A 22194-nucleotide genomic window follows, 5' to 3' on the forward strand; every position below is an offset into this window, starting at 1 on the left:
AAATGCCTTCCATGGCATCTCCATCCTTTAATTTTTCCTTCTATTACAGTATTTATGTAATCGTCATATCGTACCACCAATATGAAAGAAGAAGAAATCCTCTCCTGTTCCCAGTCATCGTCATAATAAATATATTTTTATCTCATTAAATTTAAACGTTTTCATTCGTTTTTTGTTCTCTTCAACCTCATACCTCTCCTCCGTCACCTTTTCTTCTTCTAAAACGCACAGCGCGTGCTGTATTTAGGCATTATTTTAATTTTACCGGATCCGGTCCGGATCCGGTGATTTTTACCTGATCCGGTAGCCCCTGAAAAGTGCCGGATCCGGCCGGATTACCGGATCCGCCGGACCGGATTGCAATCCCTAGTCCATACAATGAGTATGACGTGACTATGACCATTGGCCGAGGTTTTAGACAGAGGGGTAGGCTCGTAGGCGACTCGTTGCGAGGCGAAAGGTTGGTTAAATGCTCTAAGCCGTTGATAATCGTTTGTCCTTATCCATCTTATTGATATTTGTGTTTGTAAAAAGAGACATTTAACAAAGGTTTTTAATATTGTGGTTATAATTTGTACTAGTTTACCAATCGTCTCAGTTAAGTTGGTAGTACGATATTACGTACACGGCATGGAACAGCGCGTAATAAATACATTCTTCTCATAGGTACGCACTCGGCAAGATTGACTCGTCTACATAAATAAATAAACGCTTTTCTATCGTCCTGTCCCAATCCTTCAGAAATTAGCTTTAATATCTTTTTTTTTTCAAATTTGTCATCCGTCTGTGTCAATATCGCAACAAATTGCGGGTCTCGTGTTCGGATAATCTGATTCCTGGCATGGGCAGCAGATTTATAGCGGTGTCTGTCGACGTCAGTAATTACAAACGGTTACATTTTGTTTTTATTTCACAGATCTTAGAATAATAAAGCTTACTAATCTTACTTATAAAGTAAGTACTGACTGGACCGAAGTAGATTATTAGTTCAACTTTAATGAATTAAAGCCTTCTGACAATGTTTTTATATTATTGCGGCACCCAACGTTATATCGCTCGGTTATTTTAATAGCTATATATATATAAATCAGATTGTACTCATACGGAAACACAGACTCGGGCAGGGCATTCCACTCCTTGGCAGTTCGTATAAAGAATATGTAAAGATCTGGAGCGTAACCGATCAGCATTTCGATTTTTTTTTATAGCCAATTCAAACTTTTAGAGATACTTACCAATTTTTATTAATTATTTAGGTTTTATAGTATTACTTATTTTAGATGACTCTTAGAAAAAGTATTATGTACAATAGTGATATAACCAAGCTTTTCGGTCTCGAACCTTACTTAGGCAACTCAGCAAGCTTCGTTGCCTAAACGATAAACTCGACTCAACTCGAGGCTCTCTATTATATCATGATTGTATAATATACTAATTTGTGCCACGGGCGGTACAAGAATTACGAACTCGTGTTAAATATTCGGGTTATTTAGTGCTGACTTGCGTCAACTTTCTCATATTATACCTAAATTAACCCAATTCTTGGTCCTCTGTGATAAACGTCTATAATTTGCAGGCTGAATTATAAGATAAGATTAGGGCTGACACAAATGCAGCTACAACTTTATTGGAACGCCAACTTCAATTCAGCTACTTATTTTAAAAGTTTATTACTAAACAAAAATTCACGTTGGTGATGTATGTTATTAGGGAACTAGTAATAGAGAAGAATCGTGTGACGTCATAATGTTCTGTGTTTAATACCCTCGTTCATTAGATTTGCGGATTTGGAATCGCAAATGTAAGAGGAAACTGATGTTACAATTTGTTTTTTCATGCCTTTTACAAACATTTAAGCCCGTCACAGACGGAACGATAATATACCAAAAGATATCTTGTAGCAAGGCATCTTACGATATATTTTACGTACCATTTAACAGAGTCCACACACGAGGCTATTATATATATTTAGTATCTTACGATATCTTGCGATATATTGCTCGGTGTATTACGATTACGATATATTTTGGTATATTTCTTCTCACTCACGATGTAGATGCTAGACAGACAGCGATATATATTTTGGTACCGTTGGCGTGTGTGTAGTATATTTACTATAAGATATCTGTCGGTATCTTACAGTATATTAATATATATTATTTATCGCTCGACTTTATTTCTGTTCGGAAAATCCTAGCCTATTGCGAGAATGTATTTGTTATCGCCGGTAACAGGATTTGATTATTTCATGAAATGCCATTTTAGAACTGAACACTTCATGATATGGCCACGACATATCCACATCTGTTAGGTGCTTACATTTACGTCATATTCTGAGTTAAAATATCATAATTTCTTATAGCTATTACATTAAATTTTATTTCCATCGTCTGCTCAAATTCACTAGATATAACTGTCGCCACTCGTAAACTGAAGTACCTACTTGCCTGTAGTTGTGCCCCTTTTATTGCGTATTACGTCGGTGGCTCAAGTGAGCATCAAATCAAATAAAGCTAATAAAGGTTATGTTAAGGTTAGAGGTATAAATAAAAGCTCACGTTGACGCAATACGTTTTGTGTAGCTACAATATGATATCAGGTCATAGGTGGTCCTGTTCCTTGAGTGATTGTTACAAGTACATATTTAAGAGGCATAATAACATTCAAAAACGGAAAATATTACAGTAACTTAATTTCAATATTAATGCTCTCGGCACTTTTGTACATAACACACTGCTGGTTACATGTTATTCTTTTTTCTTTTTAAGCAGCTCGGTTTTCGAATTGCCTCCCGAACAATATCCCCACGGTCCGATTCGAAGAACGATTAAGACACGTGTAAGATCAAGGAAGTTTGTCTTGGATCTTTAAAAGATCGATAACTAAACGACATGTTAAAATTGATGTTTATTTCGATTCCGCTGTGATCCCAATATGATCTATCTACGATAATTCTAACATCAAAGTGACATTGGTTGCCCGAATCGAGCTGTCGAACAAACTATATCTAAATGAGAACTTATCTAAACCAGAACTTATTGTTATCATATCTCATTCTTCAAGTCGGGCCGTATGTCTACCCCGAACATTTATATAAACTAATATCGAATAGATTAATATTTTACAAGCTTCGTTTTATCGTTATCGTATTTCATTCTTAGAATCAGGCCGTCAGTGTCCGAGCAGGTTTGCATCAAAAAAATCCTTAAATGAGTAATTTGCCGACTGTACCTACTTTTTTTATTTTATACTACGTAGGTGGCAAACAAGCATACGGCCCGCCTGATGGTAAGCAGTCTCCGTAGCCTATGTACGCCTGCAACTCCAGAGGAATTACATGCGCGCTGCCGACCCTAAACCCCCCCTCGATGAGACTAAAGATCATTAGCTTTTGCACGATGTGATTTCTATCAGTGAGGATATTTAAACTACGTCCCATAATAGGAAGTTAGCAACGTCGCCATCATAAAGGCATTTAGCACAATTTTTTTTTTTTTTCAATTGGCATTGACTCTGAAACTAATTCCAGAAAAACTTATAGGATATTTTAGTCTTTAAACATGAACAGTATGATCAGCGGTGGCAGCATGGTTGCATTTTTATCACTTGTCACTATAAGTATGATGAACGTGACAGGCATGGTGCCAGGTGATAAAAATGATACACTATTAACATCTTTCGGATTCCTCATGAAACACCGCCGTCTATGTACGTTACGATTCTGAAACGACCACCGGTAACGGTTTCGATGCAGCGAATGACAATTTTTTTAACTTACATGTATTTTATTAAATTAATTATTAGTTAAAATCTTGCTCCTCCAAATTAAAATGCGGCCAATAGGGTCACACATAACATAACAATAACATTGCTCTAGAACTTAGATCACCGAAAGTACTGTACCAGACACCATGGTGTGATAAGTGGATAAAATCCGTTTCGTCCATTAGTCGTATCTGGGACTGGGTCAGCTGGTGGTCACCCCCCCCCCCTGACTACCCCTTTCCACCCTGCTACATCTTGAGTCTTTCACGGTCTAAGGTCACGGACTCTTGAGAGGGTAAAACGTCAACACGCTTATGTTTGAAGTAGAACATTTAAATAACCCAATAGAAGCTTTATAAATCTACTCTAAATACGATCTGATATCGATTAAATACATTTCTTGTAGCAGGTACCTCACAACGAATTCGATCGAAAAGTTATGGCACTTACTGTACCCCTAGTGTAAATTTAATCGACATCATAACGTGACGAACGCGTTTGCGTTAAGTCTCATTTTGTATAGGATTTTGAGTTTCCAAAACGTCCCGCTTGGCGCGCTCTTTCTAAATCACATACAAAATGAGACTAAACGCAAACGCGTACGTCACGTTTCGAAATCGAATTTATTTACACTAGGGGTACAGTACACTTATACAGTAAGTGCCCTAACTGAAGTACCCACGCGGGCCACCACGTCGCTATACTAGCTGTTTAGAAAAGAGATTAGTAGATACTTAAGTTAGGACACCAAGTATACGCGTGCGTTTTTTTTTTGTTTTACATCATAATAAATCCAGTAGTATATAATTGTAAAGAGGTGCCCCTGTATAAATTATTAATAAGAGTAAATAAGTTAATAACTCAAACTAATTAATCAAACAATTATAAGTAATCTGTTTCGTTTACTAAATCTAAATTTACTTCGTAAATTCACAAAAACTAATTATAAAAGTTTCTACTTAAACATAAATGGAGAAAAATAATCGTGTAAATAATGTGTTGTCTTGCTGAGAGTGCTGAGACTGAGTACAAAGAACTTTTAATCTTCCGTCTCAAGCTGTCTGTCTGTGTGTGTTTTTATTTAGGCACTTTCACAGTGTCATAAAATAAAAGAAAATAATCGAGTAGTTCTTAAATAAATTTGAATATTTAAAAAAAACTAGCGACCCGTCCCGGCTTCACACGGGTTATACAAAACCTTAAAAAATTATATACCTAAACTAACTTCAAGAATTACTCTTTTGATAGGTGAAAACCGCATGAAAATCCGTTTAGTAGTTTTGGAGATTATTGCGAACATATATACACAGACACGCGGCGGGGGACTTTGTTTTATAAAGTGTAGTGATAGTGATAATCTCTGAAAGTATTTAGTATCTCCGGCGATTAGGGTGACATGGAGTTTTGGACGTTATTGTCACGTAGGTACCTACATGTCAAGTATATAAGGTACAATTGAACAAACAATTAATAAGTATTAGTAATATTAGTATTGATATTTTCGACCTAATAAGAGTAGAAAATAGAGACACAAAAAACAGGCTTTACTTCAAGGCCTCAAAGAGAAATCACTTCACCTCAAAACATTTACCTTACTTGCGTATACTGTCATAGTTGTTAGATTTGTAACTGTCCCCGAGTGGCTAATCCTTTGTCTATTGTTAACTAAAGCCGCGCGTACCACTACCCGCAAAAAAAGGGTCCAGTCACTTTAACCGGTTATTGAATTACAATTCCTATGGTGATTGAAATAAGTTTCAAAATGAACAAATGGAAATATAATTTGCGATTTCTTGTGTGGTCCCTAATTCCCTATACGGTTACTGAATGCCGTTCGCCGTACGATGCATACGATGCGTACGTGGGCTCAATGTGTCCATGCATGAGTATTATGAACTGCGCTCCCCACGCTAGCCTAATGCTTTAAATTCCTTTGGCAGGTATACAAAGACCTCATTATGAGTTTTCTTTACCAACAAGCTTGTTAGCATACTGCACATTTTGTCGAAAGGCGCTCAGATGCCAACTGCATCTGCTTTCAAAAATGCTAGTGAATTCAATCTTTTCAAATTCTTTTTAATTTCAAGAGTGTCCTGAGGTACTGCGAAATTTTCTAAAGCCCGCTCGTTTACTTTTCAAGTCTATTCACGAGAGGGTGAAGCTTTAAGCATATTCACAATATAAATATGGAAATGAGCACAACTACGTTTCATTTCAAGCAAACTTGTAATTCCACTTCATCATAAATTCGGTCCTGGGGCGTATTTCAAAGAATTAAGGGATTTATTGTGGGTACTTGACATGACGTGTCTGATGAGAATTACTAAAATATAGGGAACACCGGTCCGATCGCTCTAACCCAGGTTCGCCCAGGGTCGATAGTTCAAAAAAGGGTATTTTTTAGCTCAAAAATTTTAAGGGCTTACATTTACATGCGGACAACCGTTACATTTATCTCAGCTATAGAAGAGGCAAAGGGCGTTAGTTTTCTTACTATTACTTACCTACCTAAACTGATTAATACTATGAAGGCCATCTACTCAGAGAATTGAATAATTAACTGAGGGATACCTTATACCTTATCCACAAAAACCTTTTATAATAGGATATTATTATATATATCCCAAGTTTAACTTACCTATCTGTTAAAGATTGTGTAATCTATGCCGTACATTAGGGGTAAAAAGATTTTGTATCTGTGGTTTCCTCTTTGTCGCTGCCCTCAGCCCAATGCGGTTGTAAGATTGTGTCGTCCCATTTATTTTAATTATTTTATGTTTTACTCAGCCTTTATAACTTTTACAAACCTCTTTTAATGTAATGTTTTCGATCATATAAAACTAGATATAGTTGTGTGTTAATTTACTACGATTAATACAGACTCATATCATAACTTGGTGTTGCTCATTCGTAATCTCGGTTAGTCCCTCGTCTGCTTCCCGTGTGCTCCTTATATTCCGAACAGGTTCAGGGCCTAGGCACAAAAGCTGCAGAAAAGCTAAAAGGCGTTGAGATATTCCCAGATTACCCGAGTTACGACAATGGCGCAACCAGGGACGAGCACATGCAACATAACCTCAATGTCCACCTTAGAGAAACTGAAAGGCTTGGACAATTGGATCAATTGGAAATTCGCTGTGAAGATGGTGCTTACTCTTGATGGTTTATGGGGCTGCGTCGATGGCACAGACACGGACACTACCAAAGATGGACGGGCTTTAGCAAAAATTTGCCTGTCATGTGAGCCACACCTTTACCAAATCGTGCGGAATGCGACGACCGCTAGGGATGCGTGGAAGTCATTATCCGATACTTTCGAAGACAAAGGACTGTACAGGCGAGTACTTTTATTACGCAAATTACATAGAGTAGAATACGGTCACTTTGCGGGCATGTCGGATTACATCGAAGGTGTCCTTAAGCTCGTCACGCAGCTAGCCGATATCGGGAAGGTTATCGACGATGCAGAGACAGCTGAAATCCTGCTGTCGGGCTTGCCAGAAGAATTCAACATACTAGTGTCCAGCCTTGAAGCGGCTAACCTCAGCGGCACCTTATCAAGTGAGGTGGTCCGGACTAGACTACTTCAAGAAGATCACAGACGAAGCCAAAGTAACACTACAGACAACCTAGCCTTCATGGCTAACAGGAAGAAGAAAAGCAACAATAACTTATGTACTTACTGTCAGAAAAAGGGCCACTCCGCAAGCCGCTGTTTTAAGAAGAAACGAGAAGAAGCAAGGAAAACTGGACAGGAACACACCATGTTTGCTTCTGCATACTCGGCAACACATTCTAATGAATATGTGCTCGACAGTGGAGCGTCCAGTCACATGGCTGGTGACTTGTCTCTTCTTCATGAAACTAAAAGCAAGAAATGTGTGATCACAGTAGCCAATGGACAGCAACTTAATAGTGAAGTTATTGGTAAGACTTTTATATCACCTGAATTGACTCTAAATAATGTGCTATATGTGCCTAATTTAGCGAAAAATTTAATGTCTGTCAGTGAAATTACAAAAAATGGATATGTTGTAGTGTTTTCTAATAATTATTGCAATATCTATAGCTCTTGTCAAATCACAGGCAATAGGGTTTTAACTATTAATAAACAAGATGGGCTCTATAAGTTGAAAGTGGATGAGCAAACTCGACCTGACCTCCAATTAGGCAACTCTATGTCCCTGCATGGGCAAGGATCCATGAGTGCCAATGCTGCTGACGCTGTGCCTTACTCTATTATGCATAAGCGTCTTGGTCATTTGAACAAGCAAGGTATGTTGGTATTAGGTGGAGGGAATAAGTGTAGTGTCGTATTTCAGGCTGAAGACGGCATTCCTGCACAGTGTATCGCCTGCCTTACCGGGAAGATGTGTGAAACATCGTTTCCGCGGTCAAGTGCGGGGCGTGCTGCTAACCTTCTGGACCTGGTGCATAGTGACATCGCCGGACCGGTTCATGTACCCAGCTGGGGCGGAGCTCGGTATTTGCTGACATTCACCGACGACAAGTCAAGACGCACCTTTGGCTATCTACTGAAGAACAAGTCTGAGGTGAGTTCTCATTTTGTTAATTTTAAAACCTTAGTAGAAAATCAAACTGGATTGCGTATTAAAGTATTACGTACTGACCAGGGTACTGAATATTGCAATAAAACTTTGTCCGATTACCTTAAAAAGGCAGGAATAATTCACCAAACTACTTGTCCTTATTCTCCTTCTCAAAATGGTGTCAGTGAGAGAGCAAATCGTACGATTTTTGAAAAAGCTCGAGCTATGTTACAGGATTCTCAGTTACCAGATCGCTACTGGGGCGAGGCTGTTATGACGGCCATTTATTTAAAAAATAGGTCGCCTACCAGTGCATTATCGGGTGGAATTCCTGAATGCGAATGGACCGGATCTGATAAGTTAGATCTTAGTCATTTACGTGTTTTTGGCTGTGTAGCATACTCTCATGTGCCTAATCAAAAGAGACGCAAGCTGGATGCTAAGGCAAAACAGCATATTTTTGTAGGATATGGCGAAACGTGTAAGGGATATCGCTTAATAGATCCAGTTAACCCTAGAAGGGTTATTTATTCTAGAAGTGTTGTGTTCCTTGAGGACAAATTTATGGGAAACAATCTATTACATGCAAATGCTGAGGCGAAAAGAGCAAATTTTATTATTTTTGATAATTTAATAAATGATAATTTAAAAAATGATAATAGAGGGAATAATACTTGCTGCAATAATATTTTAAACAATAACTGTGATATTAGTGTAGGTAATAATGATTGTGATAATAATCTTAACCCTCTAAACAGCCATGAGGATCATGTAAATTATAATTCACCTAATCGGGACTCTATAACTGTTTCAGAGAAGGCGGCAAGCACACCAGTGCAATCACCCCTGTCTGAGCTGTATCGCACAACTGAAGACGCCACTGAGGATAGCGGCGAGGCTGTGGTGCTGTCTAGCCCTGTCACCTCACCACTGCAACCCTCTGCATCTTCAGATTACGAGCCAATGTTGGCGGAAGTAGAAGAGTCTGCTGTTCCAACCAACTTTAGGCCAGTGCGGAGTACGCGAGGTATATTTCCTGAAAGGTATAATGATTTCCATATTGATTCTCTGATGGCTACAGCAAGTTCATCGCAAGAGCCACTTACTTTCCGCGACGCCATGAATTCACCTGAAAAAGACGAGTGGTATGGTGCCATGGAGGTTGAGTTGGGCTCGATGGTCAAAAATAATGTGTGGGAGTTGGTAGATCGTCCAAAGAATGTTAATATTGTGAAAAACAAATGGGTTTTTAAGAAAAAATACGACTCCACAGGTAATTTAAATAGGTATAAAGCAAGACTTGTTGCATGTGGGTATAGTCAAAAAGAAGGAATAGATTACTCGGATACTTATTCGCCTGTGGTTAGGCATTCCACCCTAAGAATTTTATTTGCAATTGCAAATCAGTTGGATCTGTGCATGGACCATATTGACGTCACCACAGCTTTTCTAAATGGTGAGTTAACTGAAAAAATCTACATGGAGCAGCCAACTGGTTTCCAATCTAATAATAATAAAGTATGTTTGCTAAAAAAATGTATATATGGCTTGAAACAAGCAAGCCGGATGTGGAACATTAAAATACACACATTGCTTGCTAAAAACGGATTCTTGCAAAGTAAATGCGAACCATGTGTGTATGTTAAGAAAAATGAGACTGAGTACATAATTATAGCCTTATTTGTAGATGATTTTTATGTTTTTCACAATAATTGTATCGAGACAGTTACATCATTGCTAAAACAGCACTTTGAAATACGCCATCTTGGTACTTTAAAAAATTGTTTAGGCATGAATGTTACTAAGTACAATAATGTAACTGTTCTAGATCAGCATGATTATATTAAGAGGCTGCTTGAGCGCTACAACATGTCTGAGTGTAAACCAGTGTCAACTCCATTACCTGTAAATTATAAATTAGAAAAGTCCAACAAGCATTTAGATGACAATGTTTATCAGTATAGGCAACTACTAGGCTCGCTTATGTTTTTGTCCGTTTGTACTCGCCCAGACATTTCATACGCGTGTAGCCAGTTAAGTCAATTCAGTACATGTTTTGATGAAAGCCATTGGCGGACTGCAAAGCGGGTATTAAGGTACTTAGCCGGTACTACCAATTATGGCCTTTATTTCGAAAAAGATAAGAACTTTGAAATAAACGCTTTTGCGGACGCTGATTGGGCTAATGACATAACTGACCGCAAGTCGTATACTGGTTTTGTAGTTAAACTTGGTAATTGTGTCATCAACTGGGAAGCCAGAAAACAGCGATGTGTCGCTCTTTCTAGTACAGAAAGTGAGTTTCTTTGTATTTCTGATGTTTGCAAGGACATATGTTTTATTAAGAATTTCTTGTCGGAAATTATTGATAAACAATTTAATGTCAATGTATTCAATGACAATCAAAGTGCACAGAAATTGTTGTTAGTCAAGGAGTATTCCCATAGAAAAACTAAACATATAGACTTGCGGTACCATTTTGTTAAAGATTTGATACATGAAGGGAATATTAGTGTTAAATACTTGTGTACTGATGAAATGATAGCCGATGTGCTTACAAAACCATTGTGTGTGCAAAAGCATCTAAAATTTGTAAAAGGTTTGAAACTAAAATGCATAACTGAAAACTCGCATCCATAGCTGTTGTTACTTGTTATGTTTTAGAGTCACAGTACTAGTTAGATTTCATGTTGTTCAGTATACTTGTTCAATATTCTATCATGTTGTAAGATTATCCAATGTACAGCATAAGGAGGCGTGTTAAAGATTGTGTAATCTATGCCGTACATTAGGGGTAAAAAGATTTTGTATCTGTGGTTTCCTCTTTGTCGCTGCCCTCAGCCCAATGCGGTTGTAAGATTGTGTCGTCCCATTTATTTTAATTATTTTATGTTTTACTCAGCCTTTATAACTTTTACAAACCTCTTTTAATGTAATGTTTTCGATCATATAAAACTAGATATAGTTGTGTGTTAATTTACTACGATTAATACAGACTCATATCATAACTTGGTGTTGCTCATTCGTAATCTCGGTTAGTCCCTCGTCTGCTTCCCGTGTGCTCCTTATATTCCGAACACTATCCCTTGCTATACGGAAATTCTCGTAAAAATTACGACCATCGAGTAACCTATATCCAATTCCCGACGCACAGGGGCGACATGTCATACGATAACTTGTGGCCATAATGTCACAAAACTATATAACTTGTGGCCTACGTGCCTACGGTACTAAAGCGGGAGGGGGTTGGGAGGAGGAGGGGAAAGTAATATACTTAGTTTGGTCAGGTTATGTACAAAGATACCTGCTATATCTAAACTCAAAAAAGTTGGAAATTTTTTGAGAGCCACCCTGAAGGAATGATAAATTATACTTAGTTATTCTGTTTCTTTTTTTTTTTTTTTTTATTCTGTTTTGTAAGCTATACTTAGGGCCTGTTTCATGCCCAAGTAAAATATTGGATAGCTAATTAATAGCTAAATTTATTGCCAGATAATTCTTCCTGCAAAACTTAGCACTTTATCTACCCGTTCAGTTAAGCTTATTTGAAGATTGTGAAACGCCAACGATGACTTTATTCAGATGAAGTTGTAAGCGGAGGTGAAAGTCTATATAAATCAAACGTTGATTTATTTCTAGATTCTAACATAAATGTTGCAATTAAATGGATATGAATAGGGTAGTAACTCCCAAGAAAGTAGGTCACACTGCACGTGCCTAGTTCATGTGCTGCGCACTGCAAGCTGCCCCTTTATACCACTATATACAGTATAACGACATTGGAATGGAGACGACAACGTTCTCTCTTTCGCCCATGCGTAAGCAATATAGTATAAGAGTGGGACGGATACCAATAGATACGTACCTACTCATAGTCCAGATTGCATACTAAAGCTTGGTGATTACTTGTGAAACACGTTTCTTGTGTTTCTTATACGTATGCTGATGGTATTTGTAGCGTTTCATGAAATCTAAAGACGATGGTTCTTACGTACCTACATTGTTGTGCCTGGTGCAACTACCTACGTATTTGACGATTGTGCGCGCTGGGACCAAATGGACATTGAGTTACAAAGCCAAAATGAAACTCTCTAATACTTAATTATACATCCAAGAGAATAAATTAAAGTTTTTTATTTCAATTTCACTATTATATTTTTCCATATTAAGTCATAAGGAGTGACCGGTCTATAAGTAGCATTTGTAGGTACCTTCATTCATTCAATTAAAGAGCTGGGCTCTTGTCTGCGCAGCTTGATGATGTCTCCACCTTGGTCGATCAGAAGCCAGCCTTTTCATATCAGGACACATACGACTCGGCCCTACATGCTCCTTTACTTGAGTCATAACTTTTTCTTGGTCCTCCCCTCCCTCTTCTTCCATTTGTTTTTCCTTCTATGATGTTTCTGATGAAGTGGCCGTGGCGGCAAATAATTTTTCCTCTTATCTTTTAATAATGCAGCATATATTTACCTTCACTATATCTAGGACGGCTTGGCAACTATTTCTGTCCAACTTATCAAATTGCACCATTTGTACCTAAGGAATCTCACCCAGGTGACCCAGGGTTACCAGGGTTTAATTTAGTTTTATACATACATAGATATGTTTAGTTTATAGTCTGAGTGTTTTCTTTTTGACAATAAAGAATGTTATTAATCCTCATTTTCATGTTTGTTGCAGCGGGCGAATGGCACGGTGCGACATTTTGGCTGCTAGTGCTAGGAGCGGGCGCGCTGGCGCTCGCCACGCTCGCCGGGATCGCCTGCTGGCTCGCCAAGCGACGTAACTCATTGCACAAGCTAGGTAACTGTACATATAGCATCTGAATGGCACAGCGCAACACTCTGGTTGCTAGAGCTGGCGCTCGCCACGCTCGCCGGGATCGCCTGCTGGCTCGCCAAGCGACGTAACTCACTGCACAAGCTAGGTAACTGTACATATAGCATCCGAATGGCACAGCGCAACATTCTGGTTGCTAGAGCTGGCGCTCGCCACGCTCGTTGGGATCGCCTGTTGGCTCGCCAAGCGACGCAACTCACTGCACAAGCTAGGTAACTGTACATATAGCATCCGAATGGCACAGCGCAACATTCTGGTTGCTAGAGCTGGCGCTCGCCACGCTCGTTGGGATCGCCTGTTGACTCGCCAAGCGACGCAACTCACTGCATTAGCTGGGTAACTTCAAACTCTGGCTCTTCTAGAGACAGAGGCGTGTAAATCGCAAAATTCACCGATAGATATCGGAGAACGCTCTGTCGATATCTATAGTTAGTCGATAGTTCCGATTTTTTATATACTACGTCGGTGGCAAACAAGCATACGGCCCGCCTGATGGTAAGCAGTCTCCGTAGCCTATGTACGCCTGCAACTCCAGAGGAGTTACATGCGCGTTGCCGACCCTAATGACCCTCCCTCCCCTCGTTGAGCTCTGGCAACCTTACTCACCGGCAGGAACACGACACTATGAGTATTAGGGTCTAGTGTTATTTGGCTGCGGTTTTCTGTAAGGTGGAGGTACTTCCCCAGTTGGGCTCTGCTCTAGACATCCGCTGTGCTGTGCCCGACCACACAAAGTGAGATATATGACATTGACAATACCCATAGATACCTCTCTTGTGCAGCATTTAGTTCCATTTGAATGGGATAGTTGTATTTAGTTATTTATCGCTGTAAATAAAATATTCGTTTCGTTCTCTTTTTTTACGGGCGTAAGTATCCCCTCGTGTGGCAAGATGCCTCGAAATGCACGCTCTCCGACAAACACCATTTTGAATATCGAAAACTTGCCGCCTCGAGACTGCGCGCCGCATGACGCGAAAATTTAAAATATTGCTTTCCCGCTCGAGGGGATATTATTCATTCTAAATGTCTCCACTGCGATTTGTTCACAATAATTATAAAGATCATTTGAACCCGTAACTAACATGTTTATTTTTTTTTTTCTCTCAGGAGGCAAGCGCGGCCCAGACAAGGCACTAGTATTCCAGCCACCACGCCGCGCCACTGCTGTACGATCCCCCGGCTCAGCGACCCACTACCTGCGCAAGTCTCCGTCACCTACCGCACCGACTGCGCCAGCTACCTCGCCGCCTAACGCGCCGATCCCGCCGCAGATCCCGGTCAGTACATGACTAGCCACCCGGTGCAGTCTCCAGGCTCAAGTGTAACACTAGTCACCACTTTCTAAGCTCAGTGTCACTTGCGCAAGTCACCATCACCTCACCAGCCGCACCTGTGACCTCCCCGCCCACCGCGCCGATCCCGCCGCAGAGCCCGGTAAATGTAACACTATTCCAAAGTCAGCCTGTCGAAGTGTAAATACGTTTTATATACTCTTTATATTTTTTATACATATTGTCCATGTTTATTTGACACCTTGTATGTATAACAGTTTTGAAAGATTCACGGTTTCACTAGACTTAAATCGACCGGGATATATACCGTGATTACCTTTTATATTCGGGAGCTCAAAAACAATATGAAAGGTAATCACGGATTATATCCCGGTCGAATTAAGCTATCCTCAAATTAATGTCCACAATTCCCGGACACAGCCATTCACTGCCTACGCCGTAATGCCTCAGTACCTTGAAAAATTCAAAATTTCGCGGAAGTTAAATACTTATCAACCTAACGATGGACATAAATTACTTACCGCATCTCAAGTATCTCAACATGCAAATATCTTGCAGTCATCCGGCGGCAACAGTCCGCACACGCCGACCGCGCCAGAACCGGCCCCGCTGAGCAAGGAGCTCGCCGACGCCAATGCCACAGAGAAGCCGAACAAGCCCGCCGACTCGGACAACAACGAGGGAAAGCTTGGTGACTTGCATTTTAAGCTGCGGTAAGTCACTATTTGTCTCTGAGATTATTAGACCTAAAAAGTGTTCTTAATGATGACTGAGATAACCTCACTCTGGTATTAACCAAAAATATTGGTAGCCTAGCCAAGATTACAATCGTACTTACATCTCAACGAACGCCATATTCGGGATGACAGATGCTACGAAAAGTTACATGACTATTTCCGTAAATTATTTACGCCTCCTAAGATATTTACTCCGGTTTCAATAAAAAAATAGCGACCAGTTAAATTGTTCGGTCTGTTACGAGGAGGTGCACTGATATTTTAGCAACGCCAGCTTCACTTGCGTTGAATAGGATTGAAGTGTGACGGCGAAAGACACTTATGTGCACGAAAGCGGCGGTAATGGTTGCAACCCAAGCCCACCGCTTCTGACAAAATAAAAGCCAGCTGCTGCACTTATATCGACTTGATACCTGCGTCATTTTTACCATCCTGGACAGAGTTAATAGGTTAGCTCTAACTCATCTCGACATACTAAACTTGAACCATAATTCTGAGAGTTTATATTCGACATTGGACACGTTAGAATATATCACTTGTAAGCCTTAGATACCCTATACTATGAGCATCTCTACAGACAGGACTTCTGAACTACAAAGTACAACTTCATAATACAGATTTTATTATTAATTCCGTCTCACAGTGCTTTCTCTACAAAATACCTAGATACCAATATGCGAGACTGTAATAGGAACGTCCATTTCTCATGGACAATAGGAATCGAATTCCAAACCGCTTACATTATACATGAGGCTGCATTGTTGGCTTGTGTCAACGTACTTGCCGCCGGGAGCGGGGAAGCCGGTCGATATTTCGATCAGGACGTAATCTGACCGCAGGCAGACATACTTTAAAGGATGATACCTATTCCAAGCTGAAGTGTAGGTAGGTTTACAAATTGTTAACGTTGTCGGATAATAATTGTCCTAATTTTTAAACCTACCTTGATTGCTGCTATAGTAACTCTGATCTAGAATTGTAACTTTAAAATAACCTACCCACATTACGTCGACGTTCAATATTTGAAGTTCAAATGAAAAAGTGTAGTAATGTCATTATTAATATCAAATTTCGCAGACATATATTTGTGATTTTATATATTTTTTCTTCAATCAGCAAGATCACAAATATCGACTACTCTTAATGATTGCCATCAACGGAATGCTCGCCTGCAGATACTTTTTTCATTTGCCAGGGGAATAGTTCTGAATTCAAATACGTAATTGTTGCAAGTTATCTTAAAAAAGACTGTGAAGGTTTCCAACCTTCACAGTGCCTACCTACTTAACTATCTATAGATACTTATGCAAAGGTCGTATCACAACATGTTCTACAATTTACTAAAGGTTATGTAAACATTAATCTAGCAGAGTAACAAATTGTTTCAACCACATCTCTTTATATGACAAACCGCCGACACACGTCGTTGTACCTATTTATTACAGACGCGCAATTTCCATTATCCAAGTAAATTTTACATTTAGGATCTAGATAAAAGGCCCGTTCTGACATAACATGTTTTCGGGATTTACCATATTGAGGGTGAATGGGAGAGTGGGTGAATTGCGGACACAAGGTCATCATTGAATACCTCACCGCGATTATCCCACGCCTACCTACTTGTGCACATCGTATGTAATTTTTATCGGCACATGTGAAGATTAGTCGGTTGGTACCAAAATATTCCCTATTTTGGTACCAACCGACTAATCTTCTGGCAAAATCACGGTTTTTAAGGAATGCAAATGTATATTTACCAGTTAACTAAGTTGTTATCGCAATGAATTTGTGGTTGAACTTCAGCCAAAGGCGCGTTTTGTGTACCCTACTTCCCTGACACCTCCTGACCAGTAATCAGGGATTTTCTCTTTCAACGCTACTGGCGTCTTTCTTTCTACTAACGTTTACAGGGAACGGATCAGGAAACCGGTATTTTTTTATGGAATAAAAACGGTATTTTTTCGTTCTTTGTTAATTATTTCATTTCTAATTGGACAATCTAATAATAAGAACTCGTTATCTAAAAACACAAGTGAGTCCTACATTTGGAGTATAAAATAAACTGAAATATATATTATTATTTCGAAGTTTTTGCAAAAAACCGGTTCCGATCCCTAAACGGTTAGTTGAGTTAAGAGTGTTTCGGTTAACCTTGTCAAGATTATATTAAACATAACACTCGTCCACTCCGATAACTATTACGTCCCCATTAGCCTATTATCCGCCTCCGTTTAAAAATCCCTTAGCTAGGTACATATTTTTTCTAGTATGATCGTTCATCTAGAAACACGTCAACGCATTTTTAGAATTCCCAATCAATCAATGACAGCTATGACGATGGATTAGTCGGAGCAAACAAGCAATCGATTGGTTACTAAATAAATATAGGTGGGTGATATCGAGAGCCGTCACTGGGTCTTACTTGGTCTTACTCGTTTAAAAATGTACCTAATAGAATAGAATAGAAACATGTTTATTGTATATCTTTTGTTACAAGTTATGCCCGCTTAGCGGGTGTGGGTAAAATTACATATGTCTTAAAGATCTAGTAATTTAATCAATGTATATATTTTGAATATTAGGTTACGGAGGAATTCAGAATTCATTCATAACAAAGGAGCCCCTAGGAGGAATTTTACGCTTGTTGACACGTTTCCCATAGCTTATGACACTTCACCGATTCTTGTGCTGAGCAACATTGGGTTGAATTGGCCGTATCTTGTGTACGTTGGACCTGGAGTATCTAACCCTTGAATGCACAGTTTATCCAGTCTCCGTATCAACCATGGGTCTTCAACAAGCATTTCCCAAAAGTAGATGTTGGAAGTGATCTATGGAAACTGATAGCCGACTTTAATTGATTCAAGGGTCGTCTGGCTAATTTTAGGAAGAAGTTGTAGTATACCGTAATCGATCATAGGTAGTGCTTAAATCATGGTTAATTTTGTTTCAATTTTAACTTTAGAAAACCATCCGATTATTGGAGACAGCATTCCTCTCACACTTTTAGCTCTAGTGACCTTACCTTACCTTTTTAACATGTTCGTTCATACTGTTTCTTGTCCAATATCACGCCCAAATATCTTACACTTTCCTTATATTTCAGCACTGACCCTTTAAGCTCCACAGTCGGTTTGTAGCCTTTTCACGAAGTTCTTCTGGATTTTTTCCTTGTAAACATTATACACTTGGTTTTGTCCACATTGCACTGTAAACCCCATCGTTCATAGTCTATAATTTCTTCAGCCGCCAATGTAGCCCTTGTAGCATGGTCAGGTGTTTCAGATGCGGTTAATATGCAAAGATCGTCCGCGTATTGTGAGTTAATTTGTCCCGCGATTTTTGTATTTGCTAGGTCATGTACATAGAGATTGAATATCATTAGTCCCAATATAGACCCCTGTGGTACACCGTTGGGCACAATTTTTTTCTTCTCCTGAAACCGTTTTGCATTTGCCTCTTATTTTTCGATTGGTAAGATAGTTTTCAATAAGCTTGAAAACGTTATATGATCAGCATCTTGAAGTTTACGTGTGAGTCCTTTGTGGTTAATAGAGTCAAAAGCTTTGCTTAGGTCGGTTGATGCCAGAGTGTCACAGATGAACTTGGATGTCCTTAGAATTTGGGTGCTGGTTCCTTTACTGCTCATAAATCCGTGTTTAAAATTGGGAACTAGTGTACCTATAACATGTTTAAAAACCGAAATGTACGGTTATGATGGTCGTTCTTGTCGACGCGACAGCGTGATAAAACGGTGTCCGTCACTTTCATTACCGCGGTGTTAAAAAAAGTGACAGTTATTTTATCACGTATATAAAATATCATGTCAATACTTGTAGTTAATTTGAAACTTGATTAAAAACATAAAGCTTGACAGCAAAACAAATGCGCGATACTACTATAATTAAAGAAAGGAAAAAAAAACACATAATAATTTCATAGCGCTGCTCAAGTTAAAATAATTAATAGTACTTAAGGGTCCCTGAAGTGTAAAAATAAATAATCAATATCTTACCATGGCTTCATGGGAAAAGGTGAAATGATGGTATGCTTTAGATAGATATGCTGCCCACTGACGACGCCCATGCACGCCGCTCCAGTGTGTGAGCGAGAAAACGCTGCACATATATGGCCCCATCTTGCTCGCACGCCAGAGCGCCGTACGGATCTGCATCCAATATGAAAACCATAAAATCAATGAGGTGCTAAACAACTGAAAGCCATCGAAGCCCACTCACGCCCCCGCGCCGTGCGTCAAACTCATTATTTATAGTAACGAGCTGTCTTACAAAGGAGAAGGGGGAACTTTCTTCGGAGAACTGCCAGTGTGGAAAAGTACTAACTTAAGTTTATATTAAATAGTACATTATGCAACGAGGGGGGAAATTGAAATATTGTAAACTGGAGAATTAAAGACTCGAGTTTGTAATACACCCTCGTAGTTACATGCAATGTTTTTCATCACACAGCGAAGAAAATACTAAATTTTAAGCGAAATAATTATTAAAAACGGTGACATTTCAAACATTCGTCTAACATACTGTGATTTTTTGACAGGTTAGGGCGTTAAGCATGAAAGGCAACAAACCCATCCGGCATTCAGCACGACTGAAAATAATGTAAAAATATTATAAACGGCTATTAAAATTAATCAAATTAAATATTTTTAAACTTTAAATACCTTGTTTTTTTTTAACAATTATTTATTAACTGATAATTTACTTGGTACATTTATATTAGAAATCTGTGACCCCCGAGGGAGTTATAGCTTTTTTTTCCAATCTATAACCCCCACGGGAACAAGGCATATGTCCTTCTAAATAAAGTATTTTTCGAGCAACTATGATGAAAAACTATTAAGCTCTTTACAAACGGAAGCAACAGTAAGTAACACTTCCGAACAAGTTTCCCAATTCCAAAGGACCTAATCGATCTTGCCACCATCAATGTGCCTGCTCTTCTTGAGCCGACTGGCATTATCAGGGATGATGACAAGAGGCCTGATGGGATGTCCTTGGTTCCTTGGAGCTTGGGAAGAATGTTGGTGTGGGATGCTACCTGCGTAGTCACACTGCCACCGTCCCATCTCTGTACTGTACTGTACATCTCTGTGGTGTACTGAAGGACAAAGACCTATATTGTTCCCGCGGAAGTTATGGATTGTGAAAAAAAAAGCTATAAGTAACTCCCTAGGGAGTTATAGCATTTTTTTAAATTATGTTACTTATTCATACAAACCAAATAGCATAAATGAGTTTTACTTATAAAATACTGACGTTTATAATTCAATATTTTTGTTTATGTTTAAAATTATTTAATTTGATTAATTTAACAGCCGTTTAAAATATTTATACATAATTTTCAATCGTGGCTGAATGCCGAATAGGTCTGTGCCTTCGATACCTATATAACCTGTCAAGAAATTACAAAATGGCGGACGAATGTTTGATATGTCACCGTATTTAAGAATTATGTCGCTTAAAATTTAGTTTTTTCTTCGCAAGTGTGATGAAAAACATTGTGTGTAAGAATATAGCAAACTCGGGCCTTTAGCGGCTGTCGGGAATTACCACCCCCACGTTGCACAATGTACTATTATTAACTATGGTATCTGAGGCTTATCCTATTGTAAGAACAAGTTTCAGAGTGTGGAGAACCGAGCTTTCTAGGAACCCTTATTGTCAATTCGCGCTTTATGAATTTGATGAAATCGGGCGACAATTGACAAGATATACGCGTATAATCTGCCTGTCTCAACTCCGTGGTCGAGTATGAAACTAGAACGCCAAGAATGTAACAAGTTGTCTTACATTACACAAAAGGGTTAACTTTTTGCAAATAATATTTATAATACACTCCCGGACAAAAGTATAGAAACAAAAAAATATATTTTACAGTACATATGGTGCTATTTTTCCGCACTAGTGCGTAAATTAGCATATTACGTTACCGTGTCGAACATTTAAAGGACCATATGTACTGTAAAACGTTGTATGATACATGTGCGAATAGGTAATTCGCAACTCGTGTCGATTTAAAACACTCCCTTCGGTCGTGTTTTAATTTATCGCCACTCGTTTTGAATTTCCTATTTTTCGCACTTGTATCGTAATGTACTATTTTAAGCGATGTAATATACTACTCATTAGAAACAAAATGGTAAATATACCTAATAGTGGAACATTTTAAAAGTAAATTACTCAAGTTGTGGCTATGATATTTGCTATTTCAACATTTTTGAAAGCAATTAAAAGGGTATAATTATGTTACTTTTTCCTATTTTTTTTTATGTTTTTGACAATATTTTATGATATTTTGATATTTAGCGAGTATTTTTAACCTTTAAGGGTTGCTTTATGTAAATTTTAGGTTACACTTATAAAACAAAGTCAGAAACAAGAGATATTAAAGGAAACAACCTTGTTTCCATACTTTTCGCTTTGGGTGTACCTCTCATGCTTTTCTTCCACTGATTTGTGAGATAAGATGCCAGTCGCCTTCTATATACTAGCGCCTACGCGAATTTCCATAATTAGAACTAGAATAAGTTATTATAATTATCATGACTATATTCGGGGTCTAGTTATCAAAATCACCTCTCAATGTTAAAACCCACGCGTGCGATGTCTATTACACTTTCTAGCTTTCTTATTTAGGTATTTGATCGAAGCGTTAGCGGTGGTCTCCATTTTGACTCGGGTAAACTGCTTTCTTCTACAAGTCGCAATTCTCAACCGATTCTCGTGAAATTTTGTGAACAGATTTAGTAGACAGAAAATAATCTATCTATTTTCTGTCGTTTCTGTTTTTGTGTGTTTGAAAATGGTAGAAATCGGCATAAATGGCTTAAGTGCCATTAGAGTCTATGGAGCTTAAGACTATTGTGAGTACGCTGTGATAATAAGTATCTTTTGTTTTTACGCTTATGAATCTTATTGCGAGGTCTACAAGTCAGCGAGCTACTAGCATTATTTTCGGGATAAACAGCTCACGTAGCATATCTTG

At 38.7% G+C, this 22194-nt stretch overlaps 1 protein-coding gene across 1 annotated transcript in view; it reads left to right on the forward strand.

Moving 5' to 3' along the window:
- LOC133527289 (synaptotagmin-4) overlaps positions 1-22194 on the forward strand; it is an 80938-nt gene that overhangs the window by 41652 nt on the left and 17092 nt on the right. Inside the window, exons 2-4 of the mRNA XM_061864264.1 lie at positions 12999-13121; positions 14268-14437; positions 15011-15165. Of these exons, the coding sequence (XP_061720248.1) occupies positions 12999-13121; positions 14268-14437; positions 15011-15165 (448 nt within the window). The remainder of the gene's footprint in view (positions 1-12998; positions 13122-14267; positions 14438-15010; positions 15166-22194) is intronic.

Source organism: Cydia pomonella, chromosome 17 (genome assembly GCF_033807575.1).
Source record: "Cydia pomonella isolate Wapato2018A chromosome 17, ilCydPomo1, whole genome shotgun sequence".
NCBI lineage: Eukaryota > Metazoa > Arthropoda > Insecta > Lepidoptera > Tortricidae > Cydia > Cydia pomonella.